This window comes from Arvicola amphibius, chromosome 9 (assembly GCF_903992535.2).
Source record: "Arvicola amphibius chromosome 9, mArvAmp1.2, whole genome shotgun sequence".
NCBI classification, from domain to species: domain Eukaryota; kingdom Metazoa; phylum Chordata; class Mammalia; order Rodentia; family Cricetidae; genus Arvicola; species Arvicola amphibius.
Window position 1 is genome coordinate 9,222,550 of NC_052055.2, and position 15,331 is coordinate 9,237,880.

At 37.2% G+C, this 15,331-nt stretch overlaps 1 protein-coding gene across 1 annotated transcript in view; it reads left to right on the forward strand.

Moving 5' to 3' along the window:
- Pkhd1l1 (PKHD1 like 1) overlaps positions 1–15,331 on the forward strand; it is a 133,030-nt gene that overhangs the window by 12,097 nt on the left and 105,602 nt on the right. The window contains 7 exon segments of the mRNA XM_042055713.1: positions 1,290–1,383; positions 4,182–4,235; positions 4,721–4,794; positions 5,753–5,795; positions 9,558–9,628; positions 11,204–11,314; positions 13,581–13,670. Coding sequence (XP_041911647.1) covers positions 1,290–1,383; positions 4,182–4,235; positions 4,721–4,794; positions 5,753–5,795; positions 9,558–9,628; positions 11,204–11,314; positions 13,581–13,670 — 537 coding nt within the window.

A 15,331-nucleotide genomic window follows, 5' to 3' on the forward strand; every position in this document is an offset into this window, starting at 1 on the left:
TTTCCTTGTCAGAGATGGAGCTGGTATCTAGTGTTCTTTTTGATAATGTGATCTTATCAGTTTATAATCTTGTAGAAATATGTGAGAATGCCCTTTTCTTCAGCCTGGACTAGTGGATGTCCTAATTGTTGTCAAGAATTTTGTGGCAGGTATGGGTTGCATGTACCTATAACTCTAGAACTCCAGAGATAAAGGCAGGACTTAGCTGATACATAGTGACAGTTTCAAAAAGATTGATTAAAAAAAATAACTGCTTAAAAGCCCTGCATTTAAATCTTCCCCCTGTTTTTGATGTCTACCACCAAATTTATCTAAGATTTGTTTCTCATTGTCTTCTTTTAAATGGTTGTTCATTTATTTGGTTTTCGAAAAATTGATACAAGACCTTGCTATGTACCCTTGGTTGGCCTGAAACTCACTTTGTAGACCAGGCTGGACCTGAATTCACAGCAAATTGCACCTGTGGTGCAAGCCCAGGTGTGACTACCATGCCTGGGTCTTTCCTGAATTTCATGGTAGTCATGCTTTCCATACGAGGAATTCTTTGTTTCAGTGATATTAGATGTTTATATTTGTCGTATATGTAGGAAACATATTTTGAATTTATAATTTGTTTTAAATTTCCATTAAGCCGGGCGGCGGTGGCGCACGCCTTTAATCCCAGCACTCGGGAGGCAGAGGCAGGCGGATCTCTGTGAGTTCGAGACCAGCCTGGTCTACAAGAGCTAGTTCCAGGACAGGCTCCAAAGCTACAGAGAAACCCTGTCTCGAAAAACCAAAAAAAAAAAAAAAATTTTCCATTAATAGTTTTTCTGTGAAGTAATTTTCTTCATTCAATCTATAGATTTTAATGTATTTTCTCCCTGTTTATCCTGGGGAAGACCATTGCATCCTGATTATATAATAGGACATAAAATTTCCACTTGGTTTTCAGGATTTTTTAATTTCATTTTTATATTGTTCTTATTTAAGTTACATTTTTAACATTTGGAATAATGTGGGACTTTTTTCAAGCAAGCTAAATACTGACTCAACTAATATTTACTAAAGAATTCATCCTGTTGTTCATTTTATAGCACATTACTCTAGGACTCCGTAGCGATGTTCTCATGTTTTATTGTATTTTTAGCTATTTCAAAACAATGCTGAAAATAGTTTTGAGAAATCAATATAGATGTCTAGATTCTGTTTTATTGGGAAAATCTATAATGTTTTGGAATGAAATGTACAGACAGATACTCTCAACCAGAATCAATTTGAGGATTTGTTTTGTTTTGTTTTGCTTTTAGGAACATTAATAACTATTCAAGGCAGGCTCTTCACAGATGTCTATGGAAGTAATATTGCACTGAGCTCAAATGGAAGAAATGTTAGGATTTTGAGGTAATCTTTTATTGTGGAAATATTGCAATAGTCTTATAACTCACAGATGAAACAGGATATCCTAAATGTAATAGAGTCTTGGTGGTATAAAAGCCAACTACAACTAGATGAAACTGGTCAGAATTTCAGTCCTAGAGGAAGAGAACCAGACTACAGTTGATTCCTTCTTTTCTGGTCTGATATGACTTCTTTCTCTGTGAAGGCAAAGTCAGTAATAATTACGGGATAGCCTCAGAACCTCATTAATAGAGAACCTTATTCCTTATCCAGCCACATTTTATATATGTGGACACACATAAGTCCTGGAATACATAGCTCAGTCAAGGTCACTAGTAGAATTCAAAGCTTCTAACACGATCTACATTTTTTTTTACCACACATTGATAAAAGGGAGAGTATAGGAAGTAGGCATAGTCAACAGCTCATGAGCAGCGAGAGCTTTAGTCCTGGTTGCTCTGTTTACCAACTGGGCCAGATGGGATAGCACTGATTAGTTCAAAAACTGCCACCCCATTTTGGACTGGAGACCTTTGCTGTCACGGGAGAGTTTTCCTGTGGCATATGTGGGGTTACCTCAGCCCTTTCTTAAAAGCCTGAAAGGTGTCCGTTTCTTTCTTAAGGAAGTGAATGCCATACTGTTTTTTTAGGGTGCTTCCTGCCTACTGAATACTTGTACCAGAGAGATGAATGGATGAACTCAATTTACAATTTACACAGCAGTTCAAAGATGTGTTAGGTACTAAAAAGATTATAGATCATACACACACACACACACACACACACACACACACACACACACACGCTTTCCAAACAAGCAATGTAAAAATTTGTACTAAATGAAATCAAAATGATTTATCTAGCATATTGTGAGCATATTAAATCAGGGTAATATATAATGTTTTGCAATTGTTTATAATGAATATGTATACAGAGTAAAATAATTACAAGAGAAATGTTTTATGTGCACAATTTAGTGTAAGTAAAGAGTGTCTGCTTCAGCATAATTGAGCATTATGGATGGCTTATATTACTACTATTAGAATTTCCTCACTTGCCTTTTCCTATAATGAGTCTAAGAATGGAAACTATATGCTTCAAAGTGGGATTCTGAGTCACCAAAATGGTTCATCAGGTCCAAGTGTTTGCAAACAAGCTCATCTCTCTGAGTTTAATCCTCAGAGCCCACGGTGGAACTCTGACCTCCACATGCAAGCACGCAAGCTCCAGCCTGTGAGAGGCCTCATGTATGTACATTATACACATACACAATGATCAATAAAACTAAGATTGAGAAGAGATTCCTCTCCCTACCATCAGAATTTATTTCTGTGCCATACCATGAAATCAGTGAAAACTGTTTTCTGAAATCACCAAATCCTTCAGAAGGGACCTAACTCTTGTCATCTGGAAACCTTGAGAGGTGACAGGCAAGTGTAGAGAACCTTTCACCTACCAAGAGGATGGCAATTCTTAAACACTAAGTGACATGGCACCTTGCTGACGATGACACTGGGGCTCCCAAGACACTGACTGATTCTACCTGAGTTGCAAAGGGTCTCTGCTCTAGGGACAAAATCAGGAGATCTTCTACCTGTCAGGCCTTGTCCTTTTTGCCAAATTTCCCAATCTGGTCTAGGTACAAATCAAAAAAGTCGCTCAAATGAGTTGAGGAACTTGCACCTGTTCACAAGTTGTTGACCTAGAAGTTTCAACAAGGAAAATTCTAATCTGTATCTGTATCTAGTCAAGTAGAGTGCTATTTTAGACACATACTTTTTCTATCCAGGGGAGTTAGCACATGTAAGAACACAGAACACGTGGTTTGAATCCTTACTGTGTCCCCCTACTAGCTAGATGTGGACAAGCTACTTTACATCTCTGTTTTTTGGTGTCTTCATCAGCAAGTGAAAGAAAATAGGAGGATGATAATTATTAAATTATAGCATGATCACAATGGTTAAATCTATCTAATAAGAGCCTATGTTAGCTGATAAATTTATTATTTAATTGGAATAAAACAGAAGGTTAAAAGGAGAATTTGACTTGACAGAGCTCCACACTGGGAATGATGATATTTTTTTAAATTTTTATTTAAGAAACCTAATGTAAAGTTTAAATAAAACATACATATTCATATGTGTGTGTGATAGAGACAAAAACAAAGTTGTCATAAATTTGGAAAGAATCAAGGGGAATAATGACATAGAAAGGGTCTGAGGGAGGAAAGAGAATGGGGATATTTATGTAATTATATTTTGATTTAAGAAAATGAACAAAAGGACTGTGTATCAGTGTTTCCTTCTAATACAAGTCATCAACACTTATAGTTCACATCTCTGTGCAGCTTGGGATTCAGTTCACAGAAGCTGGGTGACATGTTCTGATGCTACAATCCATCAGCTCTGATATAGCCAGACCCTTGGCAACTGTGAGCCTCCAAAATCTTAAACTTACAAAAATACATCTTATTTGACTTGATTAAACTTTCATTGGATAAGTCCTTATTTTGTTTTATGCTTAAATTACACCAAAAGTGTTATGATTACTATATTTAGTGATTTTTCCCAGAAAATTGTCTGTCACAAAAGCATAGAGAAATCTCACATTCACAGATTTGTCTTTGTGCCAAAGGCAAGAACTGACACATAGGGATGATGAATAGATGTTTAAGGAGTAAATGATGAAAAATAAGCAACCAAGAAAAAAAATAAGGTAGTCATTTATTTTAGCAAAAAGAGTAGAAATTTAAATTTATTAAATACAACTTGATTTTTTTCTAATCAAAAATATTTGTACAGAACCTATATTGGAGGAATGCCCTGTGAACTCCTTCTGCCACATTCAGATGATTTGTAAGTAATTAAAGTAATTTTTAAAATAAAAGTCCATATAAATATAATACTTTTAAGTAGTAATTATTAGCAATAATGCATAGCTATATGAGTTGTAATAATTACCTTTTATGTAATAAATTAGTGTTCATTTATAACTGGCTTCTTCCTTATACACATATATATGTCACTAATGTAACATACTATTTAGGTTCTTATTTTACTAAGAAATAACTTTATGACCACATTGTTGCACTTGATAGCATTTGAAATGCCTTAAAAGTAACATTAACCCAAATACCACAATTAATCACAAGCTATTTCAGTGATAAATGTATTTGATTGAAATATCTCCAATAAAGTCTGAGAAATGATTCATTTTGTTGAAATTTTAGTTCCAGCAATAGCAGCAGTATAAGTACTGTGATATAATGAGATGTTTTTAGGAAATAACAGTATCTAAATAGTCAATAAGAGCCTTAATGTGAACATATTTACTTTGCTAGGTATGGTCTAAAACTCGATCATCCCAGTGGAGATACAGGGTCTGTGACATGTAAGACAACTGGGACTTACATTGGTAAGTGTTAGCCTTCCTCTTGCCAAGCCTGGCTCTTCCCTGGTTTATTTTCTCCACTACATTCCCTGGGTTATTTTCTCCTCAAATCTATCACTTGGGTTTTTTCTAACGTTTACATACGATGTGATTTTTTTTCTTCTTCTTTTACTCCTTTCCTCCCTCAGAGGATACATGACTAATTCTGCTGCTGAATTGATTCTTTAATTTAGAACCTATTTTTTTTCTTCTCAGGGTGTATACTCCAAATATACAGATCTTTTAGTTCTTTAAGGTTTTATTAGCACACATTAGTTACACATAAGCGCTTCACTGTGACATTTCATACATGTCTATAATGTACCTTGCCATATTCAACCCGTTGCCTTCTCCAAATCCCTTCAGATCCCATTGCACGGTTTTTAATTTGTGTGCAAGTTTCCTTCCTTCTGTCTCAGGTCCTGTGTAAACATTCTAGCCTGAACATTTCAGATAAAATTGTTGGCCAGGAACTCTTTCTCAGAGCTCTGTTTTCCATCCTCAAACCTCTCTTTCCTTTTCTTTGATAACCTTATCCCAATGGTTAGCTCTTGGTGCCGTTGCTCTTGATGGAAATGATATGCCGTGCTAGAAGGACATTGATTCTGTTTTGCTGTGTCTGCTCCTGCTGCCCAAAGCTCTTAACGATTCAAAAGCTTCTGAATGAATGAAAGGACTTCAGGGCAGTACACATGTACATCTTTTTATCATTCATCATTTGTAATCATATTTTGTCAGATCTTCCAGTTATAACCTCAAAATACCCACTTATATATTTTTATATTGTATATACTTTAAAAATAGTTTGTGTTCACCTCATTAGGGCTTTATAGGTCAAGTATTTTTTATAAATCTCTCTAAACTTTAATCAGCCTTTTAATGTAGAGTTATTGCTCTCTTCTGATTGAGAATTTAATTGATTATGTATTTTAATTAATTTCAGGTCATCACAATGTCAGCTTCATCTTAGATAGTGATTACGGAAGGTAGGCCATTTTGTAAATAATAATTTTCATAATTTATTCAAATGGGTAAATAAAGTATATATTTACTTTGCTCTATTAATGCAGAGATTAAAAGATTAATCATTTTCCTCACAAAAATTTACATTCAAAGAGTCTGTAACTCCTGTTCACTTATAACTTTCAACTCACAAAAGCTCTTTGTATTACTGGGACTCTCGCTTGTAAACATGATATGGAAAAAGTACTATTTTATGTCTTATTCCTCATATGTTTTAACTGTAATTCTTTTCAGAACAAAAATAAACTTTGTTTTGAATTAATGTAAAAATAAATAAAACCTCGTAATTAGTGTTACCTCATATTTTCCTTTGGTATATCCATACTCAGAACATTGCAAAGGTGATAACAGTTTTTAAGACTGTGTCTTAGCATCACTACTAGTAACACAGAGCTATGTCTAACCAGAATTTATTTCCAAATTTCCTATTCACATATTGCAGTAAAATACTTTCATGTATTTATAGAAATGTAAGTCTGTGCATCTCTCCTTGTTGTTGCTCATGTTATAGAGTACAGGGGTGGTGTTAGACATGTTTCCTATGCTATCTAGATTCATCTTCTGGAGAACCTATAAAGCAAGCTATTATCCATCCTGTTTCCCACTGGGAAAAAATGAGATGAATATTAAATAGTTCATCAGAAATATATTGTGAGCAGAACCAGCTAGTGCATGCTGTCTAAATCCATGCCCTGGGCACATGGTTTCAGCGCTTCACCATGACTGAAGGGGGGTTCAGCCTTCAGTACCACATCTCATTGTTATCTAAATTTCTGACATAGAAGTCTTTCTGAGTGAGAGTACTGCACTCTTGGCAGCGTTTGAAGATGTGTGTAGGGGCATCACTTACTGACTGTCAGTAAAACTGTGTGTGCTAATGACTCTTGTGGGCAGGACCATGATTATCAAACTTAAATGAGTTGTCCTGCCCCAAATGTCAAAGTGTCTTTCATTGACAGAATGAGGTAGTTGACAGACTTCCAAATGAGTAATACTCTTTACTAATAAAGTTGTAGTGTATCAATAATAGATAGGCCTATTGATTTCTTTTTGTGATTAAAGGGCTCAGTGATTAAAAGTGTAAAATGATTGACAGCAGTTCAATAAAGTAGATGGTGTCATTCTCCTGAGTGTCCCAGGCTGAAGGAGGGATTCAGAGTTTGTTCCTCCCTGCATGGAACTGCAATTACAATTTGGTCAAGGTCAACCATCATTGTTTTTAGAGATCATTTAGCTCTAAACACATAGAAACAAATATTTTATAACAAAATGATGCCCAAAGCTGGATGCTTTATTGTAGATCAATGTGAATTAGAAGAGAAACATGAAGCTTAGTATAATTCAAGGACAAATCAGGGTAGAAGATGCATAAGTGTATTAGAAAACATCTTTGAAAACTATTCAAGGTAAATAACTTAGAGTTCAATGTGACTTAAAAGCTGTTTTCTGTAAGAACGGACCCATGTCCAAAGAACTGGTAAATTAGGCAATGGAATTTAACCAAAGGGTTTATAAAACAGTGTCAGAACCAACCATTACTGAGTTTTAAATTCTTCCTAGGACAACATAGAGTTCCTTTAGGCTCTCAGTTTCATTCTTTCTAAGACGAAATAAAATAAATTTGCTTCTGAGTTTATATAAAAAGTGTTAATTGCCAAATCCATCATACATCTTTCAGAGAAGTAATTACCCTAACGTGAATGGCTTGAGTGATCAAGGCTGAATATTACTGTGCAGCTTACATAAATCAATCTGCTGCAACAACAGACTCAGACTCCATCTAAAAATCCGGCAAAGGCTGAACAGGAAAGCACTCAAGAAACCTAGACAGGAGGATTGTGATAAGTTTGAGACCCATCTGGGCTACGTAATGAATTTCAGTCTCATCTGGGTTAAAAAGTGAAACCCTGTTTCAAAAAATAATTTGTAAAGCTTGCAAATTCACACATAATATTAGCAAGGATGCTCCATTAAACTCTTAATTCCATGATCTTGATTTCTAATTTCATTTTCAGTCTTTTTAAAACTAATGACTAGCTGGGCACAGTGGTGTGCATCTGCAAACTCAGTGCTTGAGAGGTTGAGACAAGAGATTTATCATAAGTTCAAGGATACCACGGGCTACACAGTGAATACCAGGCAACTAGGGCTACAAAACATGGCCCTGTCTCAAAACAACAAAAGAAAGAAAGAAAGCCTATGACTGACAGTTTTACATTAATGACATATAATTTAGGAAAGTATGCTTCTATATAAAATAGTCTTAGGAATTAAAGATAACTATTAAAATATGAAATTTACCACATAGAAATTCATGGTTTAAAATTGCAGGGTATTTTTAAAAAGTGTTAAATCATTTTATAACTTATAAAATTTTATAAGTTATAAAATTCATATGTTACAAGTTTTAAGAGCACCCCTGCATAGAAAATGAAACAATTAAAGACCACATTGGCACAACACATCCTGTATTTCTTGGGAATGCCCAACCTTTGATGCTCCGTTTCCCCAAGTTCACACAACAGCTGTTCCAAACTGATAAGGTTCAGATGAGACCGTCTTAATTGAGAAATGCCTAGTCATTATCAATAAATTAGTGGAAATCACCCCAGTGTCATCCACAATAAATTACATTCAAATTTTATTTCAGGAGGCAATTTTCCTGTTAACTTCAGAAGCAGTATTAATTTTTGAGATGCATCGTCTGGCCAGACACAGTGTTATTGATGCTGGCATGGTTTCAGATCAGGGGAATCAACTGGAAAGCTTATGATATAAAAATAGACAAATTAAGATGGTCTCCTTAAGCAACAAATTTAGCATAAAGTATTTTCCTAGATTCTTTAGTGTTGAAAGTGCACATTGTAAAACCTGGGTTAGATTGACAGCAGAGCTGGCTATGGTCTCGGCCACAAGACTCACATATCCAAGAGACTAGTTCAGTGGATTTTCAGAATTCTGTTTTTTTTTTCAGTATTCTAGGTTACAGAATTATAACTATTTATAAAAATATATACAAATATTAGAGCCTGTGTATGTGAAGGATAATTTAAACCTCATGAATAAACCTTGCTCTCACCATTTTTATTATCACACAAATAGTGGGCTGGCTAGAGGTACTGTGTAGTGTCTGTAGGAGGTGGGCACTGGATACAATGGGCCTTGGCTGTGATTCTGCTTCTGCCACTTACTGGCTTTGTATTCTTGACTAAATTAATTCTTTGATGTTTATCTCTGTCATGTGTGAAGATCAGTTGACACAATAAACTGAGCACTCTTAGCTCAGTGTTCTTGGACCCTGGGGAGACACTAGGCAAAGGGACAGTGTGGGTGACAAGAGGAACAGCTCACCTGTACAAAATGGAATCTTCCTGCTGGGTTCTGTTTCAATCCTTTTACAAAAAGAAAGAAAGAAAGGAAGGAAGGAAGGAAGGAAGGAAGGAAGGAAGGAAGGAAGGAAGAAAGAAAAAAAAGAAAAATTCCTAAAGTGAACTTTATTAAATATTTAGCATATGCAGTTTAGTAAGTCCTCAGAAATCTACATACATGCAGAACTGACAAGTGTATGCGGATGTGGCCTGTTCGATTGTTTCCTTCAGTGGTTCTACCCTGCTCCCCTGGGGGCCATCCCTTAATTTCTGTCACTGTAGCAACCAAATTGAGTAACAAAATCCTTCAATATAGGTGATTTTTAAAACAAAGAACTTCTGCTTTTTTTCCAACAGGAGTTTCCCAGAGAAAATGACATATTTTGTTTCATCTCTCAATAAAATTTCAATGTTTCAGACATATGCAGGTATGTGACATGTCCCCCGTTCCGTGTGAGAGAGGTGTCGTACCCTTCAGTTCCCCCAACCAAATGTAGTCACGCCAGTAAAGTGTATATTAGTTTATGTAGTGCTAGGAAATGAAAAGTGCCCATAATGGGGCATGTGACTGAAGGCGTGACAGGGAGCTAGACCCCCTCAAAGCTACGCGCAGTGTAAGGTTGAGAAATAAACTCCTTGCTCTAGCAGGGAGAGCACTAAAACAGGCCTGCTCGAATTTAGTTGTTGAGTTAAAGATAATAACCTCTCAATTTCAGCCACATGCCAGTACTGTCAGGTTGTGCTCTCAGTGTGAGCCCCACCCCCCCAAATCCCTTAACAGACTTTGGTTATGTTGAATTATTTTGAAGTAACTGCTCCAGGTTAAACTACTCCCAGGAGAGTATCAAAAGCAAGTGTCAGTCTGCTGGAAGAACTGTCCTCCTTCCCAGATCAGGGGTAACTGAAGGATAGGCTAAGATTCCAAGGGCACTAAAAATGTGGCGGGTTCTGGGGCTGGGAGATGACTCAGTGGTTAAGAGCACTGGCTGCTCTTCGAGAGGTTCAATTCCCAGCACCCACATGACAGCTCACAGCTGTCTGTAACTCCAGTTTCAGGGAAACTGGTTCCTGCATACATACTTGCAGGCAAAACACCAATGTGTATAAAATAAAAATAAACAAATTATTTAAAAGTGGGAGAATAGTGTGACTGCTCATATCAATTGACTGTGGGAAATCTTGACTTGTGTCCAAATTTATTTACTGAAAAATTCACATGCAATAGCAATATATTGAATCATTATATATAATAATAATCTGAGATTGAGGTTACTTTAGAAGACTCACACCTATTTATGAGATCATGTTAAATGTTACATATTATATGTAAATAAAAGAAAAAATTATGAAATCAATTAGTAATGGCTTACCATATGTCCTGGACTGGATGGACTGGGCTGTTTTAATTATATTAAACCTTTTCTGTACAAAAAAAATAACCATAGTTAAATGCATTTTTTTTAAAGAAAATATCAGATGTCAGTTCAAAGCCAAACACAGCTCCTGCCTGTGATTCTGGCACTCAGGAGGCTGTGGCAGAAGCTTTCCAGTGAGCAGAAGGTCAATCTTGGCTGCACACCCAGCACTAAGCCCTCTATGGTTATATATCACCCCGCCAAAACCAACGTGTTGCTCTATAGATGCGTGCTCTTCAAACTCCTGTAGAAAGAGGGCTGCTTCTACCTTAATTCTGCCTGTTTCCTTTGGGAGTTGGTTGTGCTCAGCTCATGTTTTCTCTACTTTCTCATCCTTATGAAGGCTTTTTAGCACCAATCACTACCCACACCTGTCAGAGACTCTAAGAAAGTTGTATTCTCAGCGTCTTTGCTGGACCGCAAGGGTCAAAGTCTGAATTCATTCCCTGGCAATCCACCTGAGGTATTCTCAAGCTCTCTTGTGTTAGGGATGGTGACTAGGATAAGTGGAAATCTTGGTAAAAGGAAGCAGATTGGATTTGTGTGTGACATTTACAACATTTTACATAATGTGCCTTCCTTCCTCAGAGGTCACGACAATTTCCCCATCAAAAGGCAGCACTCAAGGTGGCACCATTCTGACGATACATGGGCGGTTCTTTGATCAGACAGACCTCCCAGTGAGAGTTCTAATTGGAGGTATTTTTGTATACATATATATATATATATATATATATATACACACTTTTTATCGTACTACTTTATAAAATCAAATTCTGCCTTTTCTTTAGAAATTTGTGTGGAACGTTGCCTTTTCATCGTTGTTATCTGTTAGAAATATTTCCCAACCAAGCTACTCTGTCGACACAAAATAATCCCAATCAAGCCAGATTAAAAGATTTCCAAGTTTAATTAGACACCTGTGCTCTGGGATGGCCCCGAGGGGAACAGGAAGCTGCCAGCACGACCACCAGAGAGGAAAAGGGAAAACCACATGTTTATTTTCTGGGGAGCAGTTTAAATAGTCTGTGAGAGTGGTTTTGACCTTTTCTGGAGAGGGGTCAAGGTTTGATGGGCTACCTTGACCCTTCTGGGGAGGGGTCAAGGTTCGAGGGGCACAGGGGCAGGGCCTCCAATGATGGAGGTAGAGACTAGTATGTCATTATCATCTATTTAAAACTGGATATTTTTACTGAATATTTGGTTCTAGAAGTTAATATTCTTCCCACGTCCCGAAGCCGTGTGCCATGTACCACTGGAATTTGAGCTCAAGTGTGGCATCAGAGAGCACCCTGGCTGCCCCCTTCCAACTCCACACTACAGCTGAGGTCGCGTTCTGGGAAGCTTCTTAAACACCCTTCTTGATCTGTAGCTACCTTTCAATGAGTTTGCTAGTAATGGGGGGATTGTTATGTTGGGAGACTCCTACACATTTTCTTGTAGTCTTCAAGCATTATCAATGATTGCTGGTGATATTTGCCTTGGAAAGAGCATTAATTAATGCACTACCCATTTATAAAGGCACATGACTCTGCTGACACATCACTCTGATGTCTTTTCTGGATCTCTCTTGGGAGAAGGACCTACGCAGCTATTAAGGGGGCATAGGTCAATGCAAAGATTGGGCTCCCCCAATTGGGTCACAGTGACGTCACATCACTTGAGAGGCAGGGGACAGATTCCTGCCCATGTACTAGGCACATATATTCCCCTACTATAGCCCTCCAGGTGTTTGCTACCTTTTAAGGAACCAGTCTATGATTCCGCCACAATAGTGTATCTGAAGTTTTAGTATCCCAGGCCACCAAATGAAACTCGGCAAAGATAGACCTGCCTACCCTCCTCATCCTCACTTTTCACAGACTGTAATTGCTATTTCAAAAAACACTCACCATGCACTGACCTTATGTGAAGCCTGTGTTGGGGTCTACCATACAGACTCTTCTACCAAGTGCAAGTATGTTTCCATAGGCATGCTGCTGTTCCTCATGGGCCCCTTGCCCGTTTTGCTCTCGGTCTACCTATAGTAACACCTGCTATAAATCGCTGAAGACCTAGAAATGAGGTACCAAGTTTCCACCTAAGAGGGCGGGGGATCCTCCACCGTCACACAATCTGAACCTCTTGCATCTTTCATTATCAGTAAACAGCAAAATTGAAGAGTCCTCCCTTTGGACCCAGAAGTGACATGTGTTATATGTAGTTTTATGAGTTTTCCCCATATTTTTCACAAAAATAAAGACATTTTCTACATTTGTGATAAATTGCCAATGATGACTCTGTGAAGGACATAAAAGCCCTAGCTCATTTGGTTATATAATTTTTTTATTAAAAACATTTTTTTTAATTTTACATACCAATCCCAGTTCCCCCTCCCTTCCCTCCTCCCACTTTCTGTACCTTCTCCCACAAAACCCCCATCCACTCCTCAGAGAGGGTGAGGCCTCCCATGGGAGTCATCAAAGTCTGTCATATCCCTTGAGGCAGGGCCAAGCCTCCGCTCCCTCAGTGTCTAGGCTGAGCAAGGTATCCCTTCATAGGGAATGGGTTCCAAAAAGCCATTCATGCTTTAGGGATAAATACTAGTCCCACTGCCAGTGGCCACACAAATTGCCCAAACTACACAATTAAAAAAAAAACTAAAAAAAAATTTCAAGGGCTGGCAAAATGTTTCAGGGGTTAAGAGCATTTAATGCTCTCACACTGGATCGATTTGGGTTGAATTTTCACCACCCACTTGGTGATTCATAACCATGCCTAACTCCAGTTCCAGGGAATCTAATGCCCTTTTCTGACCTTCCCAGGCACGGAACATGCATGTGGTAGGCAAGCATACACTCAAACTAAATGAACATAAAATAAAATTAATAACTCTAACAAAAATTTCACAGCATTTCAAGATAGGCTGGTGTGATTTACATTCGGAAGCCTGTTTGTAACAGCTTTATATTGTACTTCTCTACAGGTCAAGTCTGTGGTATTTTGAATGTCACAGAAAATCGTATACATTGCAAGACTCCTCCCAAACCTAAGAGCCTCAGAACCCTATATCCAGGTAAGTTATCATAAGTTAGAATGTCAATTTCTGTGTTTGCAGGGAAAATTATTACTGACGTATATTCTTCGGGTAAGAATATTGGTTGAACTTTTAGGAATTTTAGTAAATTTCCTAAAAGCTTTCCAGTTTACATTGTCTCGGTTCATAGATATTTTTCTAGCAGCCATCTCTGCAACCCTGAGAATGTTTTTATTAAAATAGTGGCTTCAAAGCTGTACCCTAAATTCTAACACCTTGCTATAATACAGTGTGACCTTATTGAAAAAAATAAAATGGTTTAATTCCTTAAATAACACTGTGGCAAAATGTGAAATTCTTAACAGCCTATGAGGCCTCAATCATACACAAAGAGCTATAGGCAGCTAAGGAATGCTGATACTGGGAACTGTCTTCACCAGGAAAGAGCATATAAAATAGTTATCCAAGGCTAAGTAAAACTTGAAAACAGGCTTACAAGTAACTGTGTGAAATCTTAGCAGGGCCTATTTAGGAATTATTATGAATCATCAATCATTAATATCAACAATATTTTGTAAATTAAGAACGTTTTCCTGATATTCAAAGCAATTTGGAGGTTGCAAACGATAATTTGTTATACTACAAACACCAGTGGCATGATAAAGAATAGATTTCACTGCTTTCAAAAGATAAGCAGCTGCTGCTACACACAGATTTTCCAAGATGCAGGAGGCAGGAGCAGGGTGGCCAGACATGGCTATTTCAAGGGGCCAGAATGAGGAAGTCTGGGAAAACTCTGAGTGGTGTTTCTTTCCTCTGCTTTTATGCTCAAATCATTCTAAACCAGTAAGATTTAATCTCCCACAATTATGCTTTTAGCACAGAATGTCTTATTAATCATTTTGGAAAAAGCATTATTTTTAGGATTATAATATATTTACAAGATTTATCCCTTTTCTTCTTCAAAACCCTCCTGTATACTCTTCCCCACTCTTCTCCAAATTCATGGCCTCTTTTTCCTTAATTGTTTTTATTAATTCCTTAATATATTGCATATACCTTAATATATAGGCTATATAGAAAGTTGTGTATCAATGACCACTGACACTTTAAAAGGCTAACTTTAATCTGCTCGAGTTTTTTCTCAGCATATGCAGATGAAGAGTATTAGCTATTATTTTTCAGATACAAACAAACAAAAGGCTACTGAAGGAAGGTGTTGGCCTCATGGTGTTGCATTTTTCAGGAAAAAGCATTTGACAATTCCTTTCTGATTGAGAAAAGATGAATCCACATGTATAGTCACACCTAACTGAGAACTTTCTCTCTGTGGTTCTATCTAAGAAGCAGATGACATGTCAGAGTTTATCCTACAAGTGTAGATGCACCTAATCTAAAAGCAGGTGACATCTTAGCACAGGATCGATGTTTGGAAAAGCAACAACAGAGGAAAGCAAATATTGAGAGAAATATTAAAACACCAATATCTGTACTTTTGCTACAGGCTTTGCGTGCCAGTTATTGAATAACTTTTGTTAGAGAAAATGATCAAGACAGGTTTGTTTGTTTTTAATAATCAAATGGTTTGAATTTTGGAGCTTTGGGACTTTGCTATGTGAAACATCGGTCATACAGTTGAACAACATAGTATAGCCACGTGTTGCCATCTTACCTAAAGAGTATCTAGGTTTAAAATGCGT